The sequence below is a fragment of the Scyliorhinus torazame genome, chromosome X (genome assembly GCF_047496885.1).
Source record: "Scyliorhinus torazame isolate Kashiwa2021f chromosome X, sScyTor2.1, whole genome shotgun sequence".
Classification (NCBI taxonomy): Eukaryota; Metazoa; Chordata; class Chondrichthyes; order Carcharhiniformes; family Scyliorhinidae; genus Scyliorhinus; species Scyliorhinus torazame.
In genome coordinates this window covers 40,362,974-40,386,783 of record NC_092738.1, presented here as the reverse complement: position 1 = coordinate 40,386,783, position 23,810 = coordinate 40,362,974, and the positions used below count along the sequence as shown (strand labels likewise).

Below are 23,810 nucleotides of genomic sequence, written 5' to 3'. Positions count from 1 at the left end.
ACAGAGTGGTGAGTGTGTGTGTGTGTGTGTGTGTGACAGACGTGAGAGTGTGTGTCTGAGTGTGGGTGTGTGAGATACCTTTTTGCGGGTGTGTTTAGCTCAGTGGGCTGGACAGCTGGTTCCTGATGCAGAGCGAGGCCAGCAGCGTGGGTTCAAACCCCGCACCGGCTGAGGTTATTCATGAAGGCCCCGCCTTCTCAACCTTGACCCTCGCCCTGAGGTGTGGTGACCCTCAGGTTAAACCACCACCAGCCAGCTCTCCCCCTCAAAGGGGAAAGCAGCCCACGGTCATCTGGGACTGTGGCGACTTTACCTTACCTTCCAAAATTAAAATAAAATATTGTGGTTTCCATTGGTATCCTAGCAACTGTTGGGTTCTGGTCCGGGATCATTATACACGGTATTCCAGCTGAGGTCTAACTCGTGTCTTGTATAGGTTCAGTAAAACCTCCTCGCTCTTGTACTCTGTGTCCCTATTAATAAAGCCCAGTGTACTTTATGCTTTATTAACTGCTCTCTCCACCTGTCCTGTCACCTTCAATGATCGATACACATCTACACTCACGTCCTGCACCCCTTGAAGAGATGGACCCCTTATTTTATATTGTCTCTGCCTGTTCTTCAGCAAAATGCATCACCTCACACTTCTCCGCATTGAACTTCACCTGCCCCCTATCTGCCCACTCCAACAACTTGTCTATGTCCATTTTGAAGTTCGGCACTGTCCTCCTCACAGTTTACAATACTTGAACAGATATACCATTTTGGATAATATTGAGGGAGTTGGCTCACCAGGGGAAGGCAGCAGCAGCCAGGTTCATGGCACCGTGGCTGGCTCTGCTGCGCAGCTGGGCAGGAAGAAGAATGGCAGGGCTATAGTGATAGGGGACTCAATTGTAAGGGGAATAGACAGGCGGTTCTGCGGACGCAATCGAGACTCCAGGATGGTATGTTGCCTCCCTGGTGCAAGGGTCAAGGATGTCTCGCAGCGGCTGCAGGACATTCTGGGGGGCGGGGGGGGGGGGTGAACAGCCAGCTGTCGTGGTGCACATAGGCACCAACGATATAGGTAAAAAACAGGATGAGATCCTACAATCTGAATTCAGGGAGTTCGGAGTTATACTAAAAAGTAGGACCTCAAAGGTAGTAAAGAGTAGGAATGTCAGGATAGATAGGATGAATGCGTGGCTCGAGAGATGGTGCAAGAGGGAGGGATTCAAATTCCTGGGGCATTGGAACCGGTTCTGGGGGAGATGGGACCAGTACAAACCGGACGGTCTGCACCTGGGCAGAACTGGAGCCAATGTCCTTGGGGGGGGGGGGGCGGTTGCTAGAGCTGTTGGGGAGGGTTTAAATTCATGTGGCAGGGGGATGGGAACCGACGCAGGAAGTCAGAGGGAATTAAAACAGGGCCAGATTTAAAAAGCAGTTAAGGGGAAAGTGTAAGGCAGAGAAGCCATAGTCAAAAATCAAAAAGGGCCACAGTACAGGGTCAATGGCAGAGGAGTGTGTGAAAAGCGAGGTGGTCAATGCAGGATTGAGGGTGTTGGACCTAAATGCGCGCAGTATATGGAACAAGGGGAGATAGATATAGGACAGATGTCAGAGGTAGGTTCTTTACTCAGGACTAGTAAGGGCGTGGAATGCCCTGCCTGCAACAGTAGTGGACTCGCCAACACGAAGGACATTCAAATGGTCATTGTATAGACATACGGACGATAAGGGAATAGTGTAGATGGGCTTTAGAGTGGTTTCACAGGTCGGCGCAACATGGAGGGCCGAAGGGCCTGTACTGCTCTATGTTCTATGTACTTCTGAGGCTGTATAAGGCTCTGGTCAGACCCCATTTGGAGTATTGGGAGCAGTTTTGGGTCCCGTATCTAAGGAAGGATGTGCTGGCCTTGGAAAGGGTCCAGAGGAGATTCACAAGAATGATCCCTGGAATGAAGAACTTGTCGTATGAGGAACGGTTGAGGACTCTGGGTCTGTACTCGGAGTTTAGAGGATGAGGGGGGATCTTATTGAAACTTACAGGATACTGCGAGGCCTGGATAGAGTGGACGTCGAGAGGATGTTTCCACTTGTAGGAAAAACTAGAAGCAGAGGACACAATCTCAGGCTAAAGGGACGATCCTTTAAAACAGAGATGAGGAGGAATTTCTTCAGCCAGAGGCTGGTGAATCTGTGGAACTCTTTGCCGCAGAAGGCTGTGGAGGCCAAATCACAGAGTGTCTTTAAGACAAAGAGCAGGGGCTGTTTAGCACAGGGCTAAATCGCTGGCTTTGAAAGCAGACCAAGGCAGGCCAGCAGCACGGTTCAATTCCCGTAACAGCCTCCCCGAACAGGCGCCGGAATGTGGCGACTAGGGGCTTTTCAGAGTAACTTCATTTGAAGCCTACTTGTGACAATAAGCGATTTTCAGTTTCAGTTCAGATCGATAGGTTCTTGATCAAAAAGGGGATCAGGGGTTACGGGGAGAAGGCAGGAGAATGGGGATGAGAAAATATCAGCCATGATTGAATGGCGGAGCAGACTCGATGGGCCGAGTGGCCTAATTCTGCTCCTATGTCTTATGGTCTTATGAATGGTGGAGCACGCTCTAGCTCGAACCATTAGCAATCGCGCTCAGAGCAGCAAAAAGCTGGGGGGGGGGATCCGAAGGGGAGGCAGAGAGCACAGAGTGAGACTCTGTGCAGATGACCTGCTCCTCTACATTTCGGATCCACAGAGCAGCATGGACGGAATCATCGCGCTCCTGAAAGAGTTTGGTGCCTTCTCAGGATACAAACTCAACATGAGCAAAAGCGAGATCTTCCCGGTACACCCACAAGGAAGGGGAGCAGCCCTAACGGGACTGCCGCTTAAACAAGCCCGACACAAATTCCGCTACCTGGGGATCCAAATAGCCCACAACTGGAAAGGGATCCACAAATGTAACCTCACCAGTCTGACAGAGGAAGTAAAAAAGGACCTGCAAAGATGGAACACACTCCCACTCGCGGAGAGAGTCCAGACGATCAAAATGAACGAGCTGCCCAGGTACCTCTTCCTATTCAGATCCATCCCGATCTACATCCCCAAGGCCTTTTTCAAAGCACTAGACAAACTAATCATGGCGTTCGTATGTGGGGCGGGGGGGACGCTAGGATCCCAAAGAAGGTCCTACAAAATCCAGGGGGGGCTAGCCCTCCCAAACCTACAATTCAGCCACTGGGCGGCGACGGCCGAGCGAATCAGGGGATGGATCAAGGAGCCAGAAGCCGAGTGGGTGGGCATAGAAGGGCCTCCTGCATGGGGACCTCCCTCCGGGCCCTCGCCACGGCAGCACTCCCATCCCCACCCAGCAGCCCGGTGGTGATAGCCACCCTCCAGTCCTGGAACCAACTCCGGCAACAATCTGGCCTGACCAAATTGTCGGACAAAGCTCCATCTGCAACATCCATAGGTTCACACCAGCGCTGACTGACGCCACCTTCAAAAGGTGGGGGCAGGACGGAGGGACACTGAAAGTCAGGGACCTATACACGGACGGCAGGATCGCAACACTGGACGAACTGACGGAGGAATTCCAGCTAGCCAGGGGGAACGAGCTAAAGTACCTGCAACTCAAAAACTTCCTACGAAAGGAGACAGGGACGTACCCACAACGGCCACGACGGACATTACTGGAAGAATTACTGGACACAAGCATCCGAGATAAAGGAAACTGTAGCGACATGTATGACCGACTGATAGAAAGGGCAGACATCGTACTGGACGCAGCAAGAAAAAAATGGGAGGAAGATCTGGGGATTGAAATAGGGCGGGGACTCTGGAGCGAAACACTGCATCGGGTCAACTCCACCTCCACGTACGCAAGGCTCAGCCTGACGCAGCTAAAAGTGGTACATAGAGCCCACTTAACAAGGACCCGTATGAGTAGGTTCTTCCCGGAGGTGGAGGACAGATGTGAGCGGTGCCAAGGACGCCCGGCCAACCACACCCACATGTCCTGGTCTTGCCCGTGATGTGCGGGGTACTGGACAGCCTTCTTCGAGGCAATGTCCAAAGTGGTGGGGGAGAGGGTGGAGCCATGCCCGAAAGTGGCGGTCTTCGGGGCATCAGACCAGCCAGATCTATTCCTGGGGAGGAGGGCGGACGCCCTTGCCTTTGCCTCGCTGATCGCCCGCCACAGAATCCTGTTCGGCTGGCGGTCAGCAGCACCGCCCAAAGCTGCAGACTGGCTGGCGGTCAGCACCACCCAAAGCTGCAGACTGGCTGGCGGTCAGCAGCACCGCCCAAAGCTGCAGACTGGCTGGCGGTCAGCAGCACCCAAAGCTGCAGACTGGCTGGCGGTCAGCACCACCCAAAGCTGCAGACTGGCTGGCGGTCAGCAGCACCACCCAAAGCTGCAGACTGGCTGGCGGTCAGCAGCACCCAAAGCTGCGGACTGGCTGGCGGTCAGCAGCACCCAAAGCTGCGGACTGGCTGGCGGTCAGCAGCACCACCCAAAGCTGCGGACTGGCTGGCGGTCAGCACCACCCAAAGCTGCGGACTGGCTGGCGGTCAGCACCACCCAAAGCTGCAGACTGGCTGGCGGTCAGCAGCACCCAAAGCTGCGGACTGGCTGGCGGTCAGCACCACCCAAAGCTGCAGACTGGCTGGCGGTCAGCAGCACCCAAAGCTGCGGACTGGCTGGCGGTCAGCACCACCCAAAGCTGCAGAATGGCTGGCGGTCAGCAGCACCGCCCAAAGCTGCAGACTGGCTGGCGGTCAGCAGCACCACCCAAAGCTGCAGACTGGCTGGCGGTCAGCACCGCCCAAAGCTGCAGACTGGCTGGCGGTCAGCAGCCCCCCCCAAAGCTGCGGACTGGCTGGCGGTCAGCAGCACCACCCAAAGCTGCAGACTGGCTGGCGGTCAGCAGCACCCCCCAAAGCTGCAGACTGGCTGGCGGTCAGCAGCACCACCCAAAGCTGCGGACTGGCTGGCGGTCAGCAGCACCGCCCAAAGCTGCAGACTGGCTGGCGGTCAGCAGCACCCAAAGCTGCAGACTGGCTGGCGGTCAGCACCACCCAAAGCTGCAGACTGGCTGGCGGTCAGCAGCACCCAAAGCTGCGGACTGGCTGGCGGTCAGCAGCACCACCCAAAGCTGCGGACTGGCTGGCGGTCAGCACCACCCAAAGCTGCAGACTGGCTGGCGGTCAGCACCACCCAAAGCTGCAGACTGGCTGGCGGTCAGCAGCACCACCCAAAGCTGCAGACTGGCTGGCGGTCAGCAGCCCCCCCCCCAAAGCTGCGGACTGGCTGGCGGTCAGCACCACCCAAAGCTGCGGACTGGCTGGCGGTCAGCAGCACCCAAAGCTGCAGACTGGCTGGCGGTCAGCAGCATCGCCCAAAGCTGCAGACTGGCTGGCGGTCAGCACCACCCAAAGCTGCAGACTGGCTGGCGGTCAGCACCACCCAAAGCTGCAGACTGGCTGGCGGTCAGCAGCACCACCCAAAGCTGCAGACTGGCTGGCGGTCAGCAGCACCCAAAGCTGCAGACTGGCTGGCGGTCAGCAGCACCCAAAGCTGCAGACTGGCTGGCGGTCAGCAGCATCGCCCAAAGCTGCAGACTGGCTGGCGGTCAGCACCACCCAAAGCTGCAGACTGGCTGGCGGTCAGCACCACCCAAAGCTGCAGACTGGCTGGCGGTCAGCAGCACCACCCAAAGCTGCAGACTGGCTGGCGGTCAGCAGCACCCAAAGCTGCAGACTGGCTGGCGGTCAGCAGCACCACCCAAAGCTGCGGACTGGCTGGCGGTCAGCAGCACCCAAAGCTGCAGACTGGCTGGCGGTCAGCACCACCCAAAGCTGCAGACTGGCTGGTGGTCAGCACCACCCAAAGCTGCAGACTGGCTGGCGGTCAGCAGCACCACCCAAAGCTGCGGACTGGCTGGCGGTCAGCAGCACCACCCAAAGCTGCAGACTGGCTGGCGGTCAGCACCACCCAAAGCTGCAGACTGGCTGGCGGTCAGCAGCACCCAAAGCTGCAGACTGGCTGGCGGTCAGCAGCCCCGCCCAAAGCTGCAGACTGGCTGGCGGTCAGCAGCACCCAAAGCTGCGGACTGGCTGGCGGTCAGCAGCTCCACCCAAAGCTGCGGACTGGCTGGCGGTCAGCAGCTCCACCCAAAGCTGCAGACTGGCTGGCGGTCAGCAGCACCCAAAGCTGCAGACTGGCTGGCGGTCAGCACCACCCAAAGCTGCAGACTGGCTGGCGGTCAGCAGCACCACCCAAAGCTGCAGACTGGCTGGCGGTCAGCAGCACCCAAAGCTGCAGACTGGCTGGCGGTCAGCAGCACCACCCAAAGCTGCGGACTGGCTGGCGGTCAGCAGCACCCAAAGCTGCAGACTGGCTGGCGGTCAGCACCACCCAAAGCTGCAGACTGGCTGGTGGTCAGCACCACCCAAAGCTGCAGACTGGCTGGCGGTCAGCAGCACCACCCAAAGCTGCAGACTGGCTGGCGGTCAGCACCACCCAAAGCTGCAGACTGGCTGGCGGTCAGCAGCACCCAAAGCTGCAGACTGGCTGGCGGTCAGCAGCACCCAAAGCTGCGGACTGGCTGGCGGTCAGCACCACCCAAAGCTGCAGACTGGCTGGCGGTCAGCAGCACCCAAAGCTGCAGACTGGCTGGCGGTCAGCAGCACCGCCCAAAGCTGCAGACTGGCTGGCGGTCAGCAGCACCACCCAAAGCTGCAGACTGGCTGGCGGTCAGCACCACCCAAAGCTGCGGACTGGCTGGCGGTCAGCACCACCCAAAGCTGCGGACTGGCTGGCGGTCAGCAGCACCACCCAAAGCTGCAGACTGGCTGGCGGTCAGCACCGCCCAAAGCTGCAGACTGGCTGGCGGTCAGCAGCACCACCCAAAGCTGCAGACTGGCTGGCGGTCAGCACCACCCAAAGCTGCAGACTGGCTGGCGGTCAGCAGCACCCAAAGCTGCGGACTGGCTGGCGGTCAGCAGCACCCAAAGCTGCGGACTGGCTGGCGGTCAGCAGCACCCAAAGCTGCAGACTGGTTGGCGGTCAGCAGCACCCAAAGCTGCAGACTGGCTGGCGGTCAGCACCACCCAAAGCTGCAGACTGGCTGGCGGTCAGCAGCACCACCCAAAGCTGCAGACTGGCTGGGGGTCAGCAGCACCACCCAAAGCTGCAGACTGGCTGGCGGTCAGCAGCACCACCCAAAGCTGCAGACTGGCTGGCGGTCAGCAGCACCCAAAGCTGCAGACTGGCTGGCGGTCAGCACCACCCAAAGCTGCAGACTGGCTGGAGGTCAGCATCGCCCAAAGCTGCAGACTGGCTGGCGGTCAGCAGCCCCCCCCCCAAAGCTGCAGACTGGCTGGCGGTCAGCAGCACCTCCCAAAGCTGTAGACTGGCTGGCGGTCAGCACCACCCAAAGCTGCAGACTGGCTGGCGGTCAGCAGCACCCAAAGCTGCAGACTGGCTGGCGGTCAGCAGTACCGCCCAAAGCTGTAGACTGGCTGGCGGTCAGCACCACCCAAAGCTGCGGACTGGCTGGCGGTCAGCAGCACCTCCCAAAGCTGTAGACTGGCTGGCGGTCAGCAGCACCCAAAGCTGCAGACTGGCTGGCGGTCAGCAGCACCCAAAGCTGCAGACTGGCTGGCGGTCAGCACCACCCAAAGCTGCAGACTGGCTGGCGGTCAGCAGCACCACCCAAAGCTGCAGACTGGCTGGCGGTCAGCAGCCCCCCCCCCCAAAGCTGCGGACTGGCTGGCGGTCAGCAGCACCCAAAGCTGCAGACTGGCTGGCGGTCAGCACCACCCAAAGCTGCAGACTGGCTGGCGGTCAGCACCACCCAAAGCTGCAGACTGGCTGGTGGTCAGCACCACCCAAAGCTGCAGACTGGCTGGCGGTCAGCAGCACCCAAAGCTGCAGACTGGCTGGCGGTCAGCACCACCCAAAGCTGCAGACTGGCTGGCGGTCAGCAGCACCCAAAGCTGCAGACTGGCTGGCGGTCAGCAGCACCACCCAAAGCTGCAGACTGGCTCGCGGTCAGCAGCACCCAAAGCTGCAGACTGGCTGGCGGTCAGCAGCACCACCCAAAGCTGCAGACTGGCTGGCGGTCAGCAGCACCACCCAAAGCTGCAGACTGGCTGGCGGTCAGCACCGCCCAAAGCTGCGGACTGGCTGGCGGTCAGCAGCACCCAAAGCTGCAGACTGGCTGGCGGTCAGCAGCACCACCCAAAGCTGCGGACTGGCTGGCGGTCAGCACCACCCAAAGCTGCAGACTGGCTGGCGGTCAGCAGCACCACCCAAAGCTGCAGACTGGCTGGCGGTCAGCAGCAGCACCCAAAGCTGCAGACTGGCTGGCGGTCAGCACCGCCCAAAGCTGCAGACTGGCTGGCGGTCAGCACCCCCCCCAAAGCTGCGGACTGGCTGGCGGTCAGCACCACCCAAAGCTGCAGACTGGCTGGCGGTCAGCAGCCCCCCCCCCAAAGCTGCAGACTGGCTGGCGGTCAGCAGCAGCACCCAAAGCTGCAGACTGGCTGGCGGTCAGCACCACCCAAAGCTGCGGACTGGCTGGCGGTCAGCACCACCCAAAGCTGCAGACTGGCTGGCGGTCAGCAGCACCCAAAGCTGCAGACTGGCTGGCGGTCAGCACCACCCAAAGCTGCAGACTGGCTGGCGGTCAGCACCGCCCAAAGCTGCAGACTGGCTGGCGGTCAGCAGCACCCAAAGCTGCAGACTGGCTGGCGGTCAGCAGCACCACCCAAAGCTGCAGACTGGCTGGCGGTCAGCAGCACCACCCAAAGCTGCAGACTGGCTGGCGGTCAGCAGCCCCCCCCCCAAAGCTGCAGACTGGCTGGCGGTCAGCAGCACCCAAAGCTGCAGACTGGCTGGCGGTCAGCAGCACCACCCAAAGCTGCAGACTGGCTGGCGGTCAGCACCGCCCAAAGCTGCAGACTGGCTGGCGGTCAGCAGCACCCAAAGCTGCAGACTGGCTGGCGGTCAGCACCGCCCAAAGCTGCAGACTGGCTGGCGGTCAGCAGCACCACCCAAAGCTGCAGACTGGCTGGCGGTCAGCAGCACCCAAAGCTGCAGACTGGCTGGCGGTCAGCAGCACCACCCAAAGCTGCAGACTGGCTGGCGGTCAGCAGCACCCAAAGCTGCAGACTGGCTGGAGGTCAGCAGCACCACCCAAAGCTGCAGACTGGCTGGCGGTCAGCAGCACCACCCCAAGCTGCAGACTGGCTGGCGGTCAGCACCACCCAAAGCTGCAGACTGGCTGGCGGTCAGCAGCACCCAAAGCTGCGGACTGGCTGGCGGTCAGCAGCACCACCCAAAGCTGCAGACTGGCTGGCGGTCAGCAGCACCACCCAAAGCTGCAGACTGGCTGGCGGTCAGCACCACCCAAAGCTGCAGACTGGCTGGCGGTCAGCACCACCCAAAGCTGCAGACTGGCTGGCGGTCAGCAGCACCCAAAGCTGCAGACTGGCTGGCGGTCAGCAGCACCACCCAAAGCTGCAGACTGGCTGGCGGTCAGCAGCACCCAAAGCTGCAGACTGGCTGGCGGTCAGCAGCCCCCCCCCCCCAAAGCTGCGGACTGGCTGGCGGTCAGCAGCACCCAAAGCTGCAGACTGGCTGGCGGTCAGCAGCACCACCCAAAGCTGCAGACTGGCTGGCGGTCAGCAGCACCACCCAAAGCTGCAGACTGGCTGGCGGTCAGCAGCACCCAAAGCTGCAGACTGGCTGGCGGTCAGCACCACCCAAAGCTGCAGACAGGCTGGCGGTCAGCACCACCCAAAGCTGCAGACTGGCTGGCGGTCAGCGCCACCCAAAGCTGCAGACTGGCTGGCGGTCAGCACCACCACCCAAAGCTGCAGACTGGCTGGCGGTCAGCACCACCCAAAGCTGCAGACTGGCTGGCGGTCAGCAGCACCCAAAGCTGCAGACTGGCTGGCGGTCAGCACCACCCAAAGCTGCAGACTGGCTGGCGGTCAGCACCACCCAAAGCTGCAGACTGGCTGGCGGTCAGCAGCACCACCCAAAGCTGCGGACTGGCTGGCGGTCAGCAGCACCCAAAGCTGCGGACTGGCTGGCGGTCAGCAGCACCCAAAGCTGCAGACTGGCTGGCGGTCAGCACCACCCAAAGCTGCGGACTGGCTGGCGGTCAGCAGCCCCCAAAGCTGCCGACTGGCTGGCGGTCAGCAGCACCCAAAGCTGCAGACTGGCTGGCGGTCAGCACCACCCAAAGCTGCAGACTGGCTGGCGGTCAGCACCACCCAAAGCTGCAGACTGGCTGGCGGTCAGCACCACCCAAAGCTGCGGACTGGCTGGCGGTCAGCAGCACCCAAAGCTGCAGACTGGCTGGCGGTCAGCACCACCCAAAGCTGCGGACTGGCTGGCGGTCAGCAGCAGCACCCAAAGCTGCAGACTGGCTGGCGGTCAGCACCACCCAAAGCTGCGGACTGGCTGGCGGTCAGCACCACCCAAAGCTGCAGACTGGCCGGCGGTCAGCAGCACCACCCAAAGCTGCAGACTGGCTGGCGGTCAGCACCACCCAAAGCTGCAGACTGGCTGGCGGTCAGCAGCACCCAAAGCTGCAGACTGGCCGGCGGTCAGCAGCACCACCCAAAGCTGCAGACTGGCTGGCGGTCAGCACCACCCAAAGCTGCGGACTGGCTGGCGGTCAGCACCACCCAAAGCTGCAGACTGGCCGGCGGTCAGCAGCACCACCCAAAGCTGCAGACTGGCTGGCGGTCAGCACCACCCAAAGCTGCAGACTGGCTGGCGGTCAGCAGCACCACCCAAAGCTGCAGACTGGCTGGCGGTCAGCAGCACCACCCAAAGCTGCAGACTGGTTGGCGGTCAGCACCACCCAAAGCTGCGGACTGGCTGGCGGTCAGCAGCACCACCCAAAGCTGCAGACTGGCTGGCGGTCAGCACCACCCAAAGCTGCAGACTGGCTGGCGGTCAGCAGCACCACCCAAAGCTGCGGACTGGCTGGCGGTCAGCAGCACCACCCAAAGCTGCAGACTGGCTGGCGGTCAGCAGCACCACCCAAAGCTGCGGACTGGCTGGCGGTCAGCACCACCCAAAGCTGCAGACTGGCTGGCGGTCAGCAGCACCACCCAAAGCTGCAGACTGGCTGGCGGTCAGCAGCACCCAAAGCTGCAGACTGGCTGGCGGTCAGCAGCACCACCCAAAGCTGCAGACTGGCTGGCGGTCAGCAGCACCACCCAAAGCTGCGGACTGGCTGGCGGTCAGCAGCACCACCCAAAGCTGCAGACTGGCTGGCGGTCAGCAGCAGCACCCAAAGCTGCAGACTGGCTCGCGCTCAGCAGCACCACCCAAAGCTGCAGACTGGCTGGTGGTCAGCACCACCCAAAGCTGCAGACTGACTGTCCGACCTCTCGGAATCTCTCCAAATGGAGAAAATCAAATTCGCCGTCCGAGGGTCAGACGACGGCTTCCACAGAACGTGGGAGCCATTCACCCAATTGTTCCGGGACCTGTTTGTGGCCAACGGACAAGCGGAAGAATAGCCAGGTAGCCACGAAACAGGGGAGAGTAGCCGAGGCGGGGGAGGGAGGGATAGACCGGGGCGGGGGGGGAGGGATAGACCGGGGCGGGGGGGGGGGGGGGAAAGCAGCTAAACCTAAGAGAAAAAAAAGGCGAAGCACAGGAGAAGGGGAGAGGGGCAGAAGGGACAGGGGAAGAGGGAAGAGACAGGGAACAATAGAGGGGAACCAGAGAGAGGGGGGGGGGGGGGGGAGGGAATGAGAGCTGGAAGGAGGGCACGGGAAATGACAACAAACTCGGCAAATACAGTAACAGAGAGCAAGAAAATACGGGTGAAAGACGGGACGAACGTCCGAAGCGGAGGTGAACGCGAGACGACAACGGCAGCGAAAACCGTCCGGGAGAAGCAAGTAACAGCATCAACATCAGATCCGTTCTCGTACTGCCCTCTCTGGATTGGACATAACTACTGTAATTGTCTCTCCGGCACCCAAATGTGTATATATACCTCCCCAGTTCTCCCCCCCACACACACACACAAACATGGAATTATCTTAGAATTTACAGTGCAGAAGGAGGCCATTCGGCCCATTGAGTCTGCACGGGCTCTTGGAAAGAGCACCCTACCCAAGGTCAACACCTCCACCCTAACCCCATAACCCAGTAACCCGGCCCATGCAGACTCCGCACAGAGAGTGACCCAAGCCGGAATCGAACTGGAGCTGTGAAACATGTGTCTATTTATTTGTTCAACGTAATATTGCTAACTGTACAGAGTTGCTGTTTGTGAGCTGGTGGACATAATTTTTAAAAAATATATTCCATTCTGTGTACATAGCTGCAAATATACTGGCCGGAATTCCCCCTTTTGGGAACTAAGGCCCCACGCCTGCCGGAAAACGGGTGAGAATCACTCCAGACTTTTTCCTCAAACGTGGGTCACACAGCTCTGGCTGCTGGCGGGGTCCCTGCTGTACGGACAGCACGGCCGCGCATGTACACGGTGGCCGGACGTGGGTCCACGCGTGCGCGCGGCGGCCCACCTCAGCACGGGTGCCGCCGACATGACGGAGCCACACAGCGGCCCACGCAGAGCGCACGGAGGAAGGTAGGTCGCCCGCAGGTTGCGGTGGGCCGCCCATCGGTGGCCCCCGATCGCGAGCCTGGCCACCGCTGAGGCCCCCCCCCCCCCCCGACCCCGGAGTCAGATTCCGCCTGCCCCCCACCAGGACCGCCACCGCGTTCGCGGGTCCGAGCTCCCGCCGGGTGGCCCCAGATGTAAACCACGCCGGTGGGAGTTCGGACGGTCACTCACAGAGAATTGCCGCGGGGTTCTATTCCAGCAGCCCCTGACCGACGCCACGGGACCACACGGGCGCAATTGCCGCCAATCCTCCGGCGACCGGAGAATCGGCGGCCCGCTGTCGGTGTGGCGTGGCGGGAATTTCCCACGCCCCGGCCGATTCTCTGACCCGGCGAGGTTCGGAGAATCCTGGCCGCTACGTTCAAAAACCCAATAAAAAACATTTTATAAATAGAAATGAACGGAGGGGCGGGACGGAGGGGCGGGACGGAGGGGCGGGACGGAGGGGCGGGACGGAGGGGCGGGGCGGAGGGGCGGGACGGAGGGGCGGGACGGAGGGGCGGGACGGAGGGGCGGGACGGAGGGGCGGGACGGAGGGGCGGGACGGAGGGGCGGGACGGAGGGGCGGGACGGAGGGGCGGGACGGAGGGGCGGGACGGAGGGGTGGGACGGAGGGGTGGGACGGAGGGGCGGGACGGAGGGGCAGGACGGAGGGGCAGAACGGAGGGGCAGAACGGTCTACTATTGCTCCTATTTCTTATGTTCTAATTGCTTTTTTGTTCTGAGACATACTTTCAACTACCTGGGCCCCAAGCTCTGAATTGTACTCCTAAACCTCTCCGCTTTCTCTATCTCTCTTTCCTCCTTTCCGACACACCTTAAAACTGACCTCTTTGACCAAGGTTTAGATCACCTGAGCTGAATACGTGGTTTGGTGTCAAACCTTGCTGTATAATGTCTCCGGGTATCTTGGCACATTTTTCTTATGTTAAAGACCCTGTAAAATGAATAAACTGCAAAACCATCGGGAGAATGAGGGGCAACCTAAAGGTCGGGCAGCCCTGTCAGCCTGTCCTTGAGCATAAAAATCAAGACAGGTACTCCAGTGGAGTGCTGAGACAGTGCTGCCCAGGTGGATGTGCTGTCCTTCGCGTGCAGGGGTAAACATTTTGACAAAGAGCCAGGGGCAGGATCCCCAGAGTCCTGTTGAATATTTAACCCTCAAACCAGAGTCAGTAAAAACGATGATCTGGCCAATGGCGGATTGTGGGATCTCGCTGCGAATCGTGGGATCTCGCTGCGGATGGTGGGATCTCGCTGCGGATGGTGGGATCTCGCTGCGGATGGTGGGATCTCGCTGCGGATGGTGGGATCTCGCTGCGGATGGTGGGATCTCGCTGCGGATGGTGGGATCTCGCTGCGGATGGTGGGATCTCGCTGCGGATGGTGGGATCTCGCTGCGGATGGTGGGATCTCGCTGCGGATGGTGGGATCTCGCTGCGGATGGTGGGATCTCGCTGCGGATGGTGGGATCTCGCTGCGGATGGTGGGATCTCGCTGCGGATGGTGGGATCTCGCTGCGGATGGTGGGATCTCGCTGCGGATGGTGGGATCTCGCTGCGAATCGTGGGATCTCGCTGCGGATGGTGGGATCTCGCTGCGGATGGTGGGATCTCGCTGCGGATGGTGGGATCTCGCTGCGGATGGTGGGATCTCGCTGCGGATGGTGGGATCTCGCTGCGGATGGTGGGATCTCGCTGCGGATGGTGGGATCTCGCTGCGGATGGTGGGATCTCGCTGCGGATGGTGGGATCTCGCTGCGGATGGTGGGATCTCGCTGCGGATGGTGGGATCTCGCTGCGGATGGTGGGATCTCGCTGCGGATGGTGGGATCTCGCTGCGGATGGTGGGATCTCGCTGCGGATGGTGGGATCTCGCTGCGGATGGTGGGATCTCGCTGCGGATGGTGGGATCTCGCTGCGGATGGTGGGATCTCGCTGCGGATTCTGGGATCTCGCTGCGGATGGTGGGATCTCGCTGCGGATTCTGGGATCTCGCTGCGGATTCTGGGATCTCGCTGCGGATTCTGGGATCTCGCTGCGGATTCTGGGATCTCGCTGCGGATTCTGGGATCTCGCTGCGGACGGGCATTTACTGTGCTCCAAGTCTTTTTCTCTTGCACCTTAAAACATTGTAGAATGAGGAGAATTTGTTTTTTTTTATTAAATTGACAGACTTGCCAGTTACATTATTACCTCGTTAGAAAGGAGAAACTTACCGAAGAACAGTGTTTTTCACTTTGTGTGGGATGTGGGAGAATTGCCCGCCAGGCTTCTCCAATCCATATTCAAGTAGGTTCCTTGGAATCCTCTCGGATTTGTAGCTAATATCCACAATATAGCCAGGCTGCTTACAATACAGGATGAATATTACCAGGAGCAGACACATCAAGCCCAAGCAGCAGGACTTCTTCTTAACTGCACGCATCCTGCAAAATGTGAAGGGGAACACGTGAAATGACCCCAATTCCTCCCAGAAACATTTGTAAACCCGTCCAACCCCCTTTCTGCAGCATCTTTCATGTCGAATGGCACTTCATAAGAGGTGTGACCAGGACAAAATGGATCCCAAGCTAAAGGAGCTGGAAGCCTCGGAAAGCAGAAGGATGGAGGGAGGTCATTTCAGAGCATCGGGCCTGGTCAACAAAGGCTAAAGTGAAGGGGATTTATTACGGGATATGGTCATCAGAGTCTAGGGCGAGCTGACATTTACAGAAGGTGGAAGGTGGAACGCTAACGTGGAGAGTGTTGGAATAGTCAAGTCTGAAGGTGACATAGGCACGGAGGAGTGTATCAGCCAGACCTGGAGCAAAGATAATGTTGCAGCAGCTGATGTTTTTATCAAGGAGGGGATATCGGTGTTGGAAACAGAAACTTGGCACTTAGTAGGACTCCGTTGGATTCAACCTGAGCCAATGACTGGAAAGGAGGGTGTGGTCAGTGCCAAGGGTACAGAGTTTGTGGTTGGTGGGGGCAGAAATTGGCGGTTTTGGTTTTCCCAGCATTGACATGGAGAAATTTATGGCCTATCGAAAACTGGATATGGACCAAAGAGTCTGACAAGACAGAGGGATCAAGAGAGGTGGTGTAGAGGCAAGCATACATGTTGAATCTGATCTCAAGTCTCCAGACAACATTACCAAGGACTGGCATGAGAGGAAGGGCAAGAGTAGAGCATTGGAAGATGCAAAGTAATGTTGTGGGGATAGGAAGAGAAGCCATTGTTTAGAGTTGCTCTGGCCAAGACTGGAAAGCGAAGCGGCAATAAAAATGAGGGCAGTTATATAACATTAGAAAATGTTCATTTGGGCAGGAAGAATAAAAAAGCAGAGTATTTTGTAAATGGAGAATTGCTGCAGAATTCCGAGGCCACAAAAGGTTAGTATGCAGGTGCAGCAGGTATTTAAGAAGGTTAATGGAATTCGATCCTTTATTGTGAGAGGAATCGAACATGAAAGTAAGGATGTGATGCTTCACTTTTCCAGGACATTGGTGGGACCACATCTGTATTACTGTGAGCAGTTTTGGTCTCCTTATTCAAGGAAGGTTGTAAATGGGTTGGAGGCGGCTCAGAGGAGGTGTTTCTCAATGGCTGGAGTGCCGGCATTGACACTGCTATTCAACGGCACTTTGCTGTTTCTTTGGGCCTCGGACAGTTTCTCCCTGTCAAGGCCACAGGTGTTCCTGCACTGGGAGCTGAATTCACCAGCAGAATCGGCTCCTCACAGGCCGGGCCGCCATTTTGAAAGGTTGCCCTGATTTCTACATCCCCCATTTCAAGCCCCCCCCCCCCCCCCCCGCCCCCATCCGCTTTCAGGACCACCCCTTCACCAACCCCCACCCTCAACCTGTCTGAGGCCCCTTCAAACCCCGCCCCCCCCTTTCATGGGAATGGCTCACAATCTCCGAACCTTGGCAGTGCCAACCTGGAACCACCACTAGCATCCTGGCAGTGCCAACAAGGCACCCTGGCAGTGACAAGTTGGCATTGCCAGATGTCCAGATGGCACTGCCAGGGTGCCTGGGTGCCAGCAGGAATGCCAGGGTACTACCTTGCCCCAACCATCCCTGCGAGACCCCCCCCCCTGAAGGTGCCATAATGCCTGGTCCACAATTGTGGAAACCAGTGCTAAACGTGCCCGGTTGACGCCTCGCAGGCACGGCCGTTGACCCTCGGGCACCGGGTGAATACGGTATCAGGATATTTAAATGAGCCCTGTCATAAATAGTCTTTTTGCTGTGCACTTGAGCGTGGTAGACTGTCAGAGTCTTTCTGTTGTTCACCTGAGCGTGGCAGACCTGCATCGACTGCTGCTGGTTGCTCAGAGGAGGTTGCTAGACTCTCATGGTCTTGTTCATGCAAGGACTGCGCTCTGGAGTCCTGCGTTCCTTCTATCGTGGAGTCTGTCCACGAGCTCGCTCTGGAGGCTTGTGTCACTCCCTCTGTAGAGTCTGGCATCGTTCCCTGTGTGGAGTCGTGCAGTGGTCTCGCTGTGGAGTCGATCTGTGCGCAGCGGTCTCTTGGCGTCAGGCTGCAGCAGAACCCTGTACTCATGGTCGGGATGTCGTCTATGCTGGGCTGAGGATCCTCAAATCCGAAGAACTCGTCCATGACTGTGTCGGATGGTTCAATGTGCAACACATCTTGTTGCGGTTCGGATTTGGTACTGAGGTTGCCACGTCGAATGATGAAATCATCGTCTGAGTCGTAGTCTTCAAGGACTAAATCATCTCTTAGGGCGGTGCTAACTGCTTGTTGCAGGGTTCTGCGGAGGTTACTTTCAGCGACTGGTCAAGGTTCAGGCATTGTGCTGTCGTTCCAGGTGAAAGAATTGTGTTTTCTGGCTTTAAAAAATATTTTAACTATTGTCGGACATTTCCCCTTTAAGTGGGCGTGGTCCGGGGGCCTCTGACGTCATGCGCTTGTGACGTAGAGCGTAGGAATGGATTGCGCATGCGCAGATCGCTTTTCCTTCACTGTGCGCTCTTTTCGCAACTGCGCGGCTTCTCGCGCATGCGCAAAACACTTTCGCCGGTTTGCGTCTTCTGGGGAACTGCACATGTGCGGCTCCTTGCGCAAGATGGCTGCCAATCAAAATTGCCGTTTGGTTCTGTTGCAAGCCTACCTTTGCCTCGTGGTGAGAATAGGTGCCAGCTTTGCCGATTTCTGTTGTGTTCACCTCGCAGTAGTTTTCAAACTTGTCCAGGACTGTCTGCAAGTCTCTCTGGTCCTGCCCTTTGGAGTACAGGAAGGAGTTGAAGATTTCTGTTGCACTTTCACCCGCAATGGTGAGTAGAAGATCTATCTTCTCTGCATCGGCCACGCCATCTGGGTCGGATGCTACCATGTAAATCTCAAATCTCTGCCTGAACACACACCAGTTGGCACTGAGATTGCCGGGGTACCTGAGCTGCTGAGGAACCGGAATCTCGATCATCTTGCCTGGGTGCTGTTGCTGGTAGTCACGGATCTTGCTGAGTTGAACTATATAGATTCAATAGGCACTACTGGTACCACATTGTGTTATGTACTCTGGGATAACACAGGCTGTAACTCAATGCAGCTTTGACCAAAAGATACTCCAGACTTTGAAGTAAGTTCAGTGTGATTTATTGAACCATTAGCATAGTTCTCTATGAGTTCGACTCTCCTGCTAATCTTGCTATAGTATCTCAGTCTAACTAACCAGTCTGCTCTAAGCCACGTGGTGGGTGTGATGCTTCTGATCTGCCCCTGTCCTGCTCTCTTAAGTGTCGGCTGTGGAAAGAGACAGAGCATGTGTGGCCTGTCCTTATATATGGGTTGTGTAATGCCCCCTTGTGGTAGTGTCACCTCTGGGTGTTCTATGTGTTCATCAGCTGTATGTCTCCTTGTCATGACATCTCAGGTGCTCCCTCTAGTGGTTACTTAGTTGCAGTGTATTTACATAGAACATAGAACACAGAAAATACAGCACAGAACAGGCCCTTCGGCCCACGATGTTGTGCCGAACCTTTGTCCTAGATTAATCATAGATTATCATTGAATTTACAGTGCAGAAGGAGGCCATTCGCCCCCCCCCCCCCCCCCGAGTCTGCACCGGCTCTTGGAAAGAGCACCCTACCCAAACTCAACACCTCCACCCAACACCAAGGGCAATTTATCATTGGCCAATTCACCCAACCTGCACATCTTTGGACTGTGGGAGGAAACCGGAGCACCCGGAGGAAACCCACGCAGACACGGGGAGGACGTGCAGACTCCGCACAGACAGTGACCCAAGCCGGAATCGAACCTGGGACCCTGGAGCTGTGAAGCAATTGTGCTATCCACAATGCTACCGTGCTGCCCGAAAGAACAAATAAATCTACACTATATCATTTTACCGTAATCCATGTACCTATCCAATAGCTGCTTGAAGGTCCCTAATGTTTCCGACTCAACTACTTCCACAGGCAGTGCATTCCATGCCCCCACTACTCTCTGGGTAAAGAACCTACCTCTGATATCCCTCCAAAATCTTCCACCTTTCACCTTAAATTTATGTCCCCTTGTAATGGTTTGTTCCACCCGGGGAAAAAGTCTCTGACTGTCTACTCTATCTATTCCCCTGATCATCTTATAAACCTCTATCAAGTCGCCCCTCATCCTTCTCCGTTCTAATGAGAAAAGGCCTAGCACCCTCAACCTTTCCTCGTAAGACCTACTCTCCATTCCAGGCAACATCCTCGTAAATCTTCTTTGCACCTTTTCCAAAGCTTCCACATCCTTCCTAAAATGAGGCGACCAGAACTGTACACAGTACTCCAAATGTGGCCTTACCGAAGTTTTGTACAGCTGCATCATCACCTCACGGCTCTTAAATTCAATCCCTCTGTTAATGAACACGAGCACACCATAGGCCTTCTTCACAGCTCTATCCACTTGAGTGGCAACTTTCAAAGATGTATGAACATAGACCCCAAGATCTCTCTGCTCCTCCACATTGCCAAGAACTCTACTGTTAACCCTGTATTCCGCATTCATATTTGTCCTTCCAAAATGGACAACCTCACACTTTTCAGGGTTAAACTCCATCTGCCACTTCTCAGCCCAGCTCTGCATCCTATCTATGTCTCTTTTCAGCCGACAACAGCCCTCCTCACTATCCACAACTCCACCAATCTTCGTATCGTCTGCAAATTTACTGACCCACCCTTCAACTCCCTCATCCAAGTCATTAATGAAAATCACAAACAGCAGAGGACCCAGAACTGATCCCTGCGGTACGCCACTGGCAACTGGGATCCAGGCTGAATATTTACCATCCACCACCACTCTCTGACTTCTATCGGTTAGCCAGTTCGTTATCCAACTGGCCAAATTTCCCACTATCCCATGCCTCCTTACTTTCTGCATAAGCCTACCATGGGGAACCTTATCAAATGCCTTACTAAAATCCATGTACACTACATCCACTGCTTTACCTTCATCCACATGCTTGGTCACCTCCTCAAAGAATTCAATAAGACTTGTAAGGGAAGACCTACCCCTCACAAATCCGTGCTGACTATCCCTAATCAAGCAGTGTCTTTCCAGATGCTCAGAAATCCTATCCTTCAGTACCCTTTCCATTACTTTGCCTACCACCGAAGTAAGACTAACTGGCCTGTAATTCCCAGAGTTATCCCTAGTCCCTTTTTTGAACAGGGGCACGACATTCGTCACTCTCCAATCCCCTGGTACCACCCCTGTTGACAGTGAGGACGAAAAGATCATTGCCAATGGCTCTGCAATTTCATCTCTTGCTTCCCATAGAATCCTTGGATAGATCCCGTCAGGCCCGGGGGACTTGTCTATCCTCAGGTTTTTCAAAATGCCCAACACATCTTCCTTCCTAACAAGTATTTCCTCGAGCTTACCAATCTGTTTCACACTGTCCTCTCCAACAATATCGCCCCTCTCATTTGAAAATACAGAAGAAAAGTACTCGTTCAAGACCTCTCCTATCTCTTCAGACTCAATACACAATCTCCCGCTACTGTCCTTGATCGGACCTACCCTCGCTCTAGTCATTCTCATATTTCTCACATATGTGTAAAAGGCCTTGGGGTTTTCCTTGATCCTACCCGCCAAAGATTGTTCATGCCCTCTCTTAGCTCTCCTAATCCCTTTCTTCAGTTCCCTCCTGGCTATCTTGTATCCCTCCAATGCCCTGTCTGAACCTGGTTTCCTCAGCCTTACATAAGTCTCCTTTTTCCTCTTAACAAGACATTCAACCTCTCTTGTCAACCATGGTTCCCTCACTCGACCATCTCTTCCCTGCCTGACAGGGACATACATATCAAGGACACGTAGTACCTGTTCCTTGAACAAGTTCCACATTTCACTTGTGTCCTTCCCTGACAGCCTATATTCCCAACTTATGCACTTCAATTCTTGTCTGACAACATCGTATTTACCCTTCCCCCAATTGTAAACCTTGCCCTGTTGCACGTACCTATCCCTCTCCATTACTAAAGTGAAAGTCACAGAATTGTGGTCACTATCTCCAAAATGCTCCCCCACTAACAAATCTATCACTTGCCCTGGTTCATTACCCAGTACTAAATCCAATATTGCCCCTCCTCTGGTCGGACAATCTACATACTGTGTTAGAAAAGCTTCCTGGACACACTGCACAAACACCACCCCATCCAAACTATTTGATCTAAAGAGTTTCCACTCAATATTTGGGAAGTTAAAGTCGCCCATGACTACTACCCTATGACTTCTGCACCTTTCCAAAATCTGTTTCCCAATCTGTTCCTCCACATCTCTGCTACTATTGGGGGGCCTATAGAAAACTCCTAACAAGGTGACTGCTCCTTTCCTATTTCTGACTTCAACCCATGCTACCTCAATAGGGTGATACTCCTCGAACTGCCTTTCTGCAGCTGTTATACTATCTCTAATTAATAATGCCACCCCCCCACCTCTTTTACCACCCTCCCTAATCTTATTGAAACATCGATAACCAGGGACCTCCAACAACCATTTCTGCCCCTCTTCTATCCAAGTTTCCGTGATGGCCATCACATCGTAGTCCCAAGTACCGATCCATGCCTTAAGTCACCCACCTTATTCCTGATGCTTCTTGCGTTGAGGTATACACACTTCAACCCATCTCCGTGCCTGCAAGTACTCTCCTTTGTCAGTGTTCCCTTCCCCACTACCTCATTACACGCTTTGGCGTCCTGAATATCGGCTACCTTAGTTGCTGGACTACAAATCCGGTTCCCATTCCCCTGCCAAATTAGTTTAAACCCTCCCGAAGAGTACTAGCAAACCTCCCTCCCAGGATATTGGTGCCCCTCTGGTTCAGATGCAACCCGTCCTGCTTGTACAGGTCCCACCTTCCCCAGAATGCGCTCCAATTATCCAAATACCTGAAGCCCTCCCTCCTACACCATTCCTGCAGCCACGTGTTCAACTGCACTCTCTCCCTATTCCTAGCCTCGCTATCATGTGGCACCGGCAACAAACCAGAGATGACAACTCTGTCTGTCCTGGCTTTTAACTTCCAGCCTAACTCCCTAAACTTGTTTATTACCTCCACACCCCTTTTCCTACCCATGTCGTTGGTACCAATGTGCACCACGACTTCTGGCTGCTCACCCTCCCCCTTAAGGATCCTGAAGACACGATCCGAGACATCCCTGGCCCTCGCACCCGGGAGGCAACATACCTTCCGGGAGTCTCGCTCGCGACCACAGAATCTCCTATCTATTCCCCTAACCATTGAATCTCCTACAACTATTGCTTTTCTATTCTCCCCCCTTCCCTTCTGAGTCCCAGAGCCAGACTCAGTGCCAGAGACCTGGCCGCTAGGGCCTTCCCCCGGTAGGTCCTCCCCCCCCAACAGCATCCAAAATGGTATACTTGTTTTGAAGGGGAACGGCCACGAGGGATCCCTGCACTGTCTGCCTGTTTGTTTTTTTCCCCCTGAATGTAACCCAGCTATTCTTGTCCTGTACCTTGGGTGTGGTTACCTCCCTGTAACTCTTCTCAATCACCCCCTCTGCCTCCCGGATGATCCGAAGTTCATCCAGCTTCAGCTCCAGTTCCCTAACACGGTCTTTGAGGAGCTGAAGTTGGGTGCACTTCCCGCAGGTATAGTCAGCGGGGACACCAGTGGTATCCCTCACCACCCACATCCTACAGGAGGAGCATGCAACTGGCCTAGCCTCCATCCCCTCTTACCTTACAGAATATAGCTGCCCTGTGGACCAACTGGACCTCCGCCCTCCGACTCTGCTCCCAGTCAGCTACACTTCCTGTAAACTCCTGGCTCTCTTCTCACTCTTTGCGGAAATGTCAGAAACAAAATGAAAGGAGCACCTTACTCCCTCCTCACCTAACTCCCTCGGTCACCAAACTCTTACTATAGCACTCAAAAAGCACCAAATTCAGCACTCCCTCGGTCACCAAACTCTTACTCTTGCACTCAAATGCACCAAATTCAGCACTCCCTCGGTCACCAAACTCTCACTATCGCACTCAAAATGCACCAAATTCAGCACTCCCTCAGTCACCAAACTCTCACTATCGCACTCAAATGCACCAAATTCAGCACTCAGTGCAAACAAAGTCTGCACTGTAGGGGATCACTTTTATACTGTGAATCTCGCCTCTGAAAACTGGCCTAATCCAATTAACTAATTAACAAGCTCCAGCTGCAAGTGCCTACAAGTAGAAGCCTGTTTAAAGCTTATTGAAAATTCACCTTCTTCTAAACCAAACAGCAACTTTTAAGTTAATTAACTAAATAAAAGAAAGACTAAACTTTAGATAAAAATGAAGCCTTATACTCCCTCGGTCACCAAACTCTTACTATAGCACTCATAAAGCACCAAATTCAGCACTCAGTGCAAAAAAAAACCATTAATCCCTTGTGTATTTACAGTGATGCATATCACCACAAGAGACAGAGAGAGAGAGAGAGAGACAGAGCGAGAGAGACAGAGACAGACAGAGAGAGAGAGAGACAGAAAGAGACAGAGAGAGAGACAGAAAGAGACAGAGAGAGAGCCAGAGAGAGAGCCAGAGAGAGAGACAGAGAGAGAGAGACAGAGAGAGAGAGACAGAGAGAGAGAGACAGAGAGAGAGAGAGAGAGAGAGACAGAGAGAGAGAGAGACAGAGAGAGAGAGACAGAGCGAGAGAGAGAG

At 56.0% G+C, this 23,810-nt stretch overlaps 1 protein-coding gene across 2 annotated transcripts in view; it reads right to left on the bottom strand.

Moving 5' to 3' along the window:
- LOC140405353 (beta-1,4 N-acetylgalactosaminyltransferase 1-like) overlaps window positions 1-23,810 on the bottom strand; it is a 192,161-nt gene that overhangs the window by 109,639 nt on the left and 58,712 nt on the right. For both annotated transcript variants that reach the window (XM_072493659.1, XM_072493660.1), the window contains one exon: window positions 14,863-15,072. In XM_072493659.1, the coding sequence (XP_072349760.1) occupies window positions 14,863-15,071 (209 nt within the window). In that variant the 5' untranslated portion in view covers window position 15,072. The remainder of the gene's footprint in view (window positions 1-14,862; window positions 15,073-23,810) is intronic.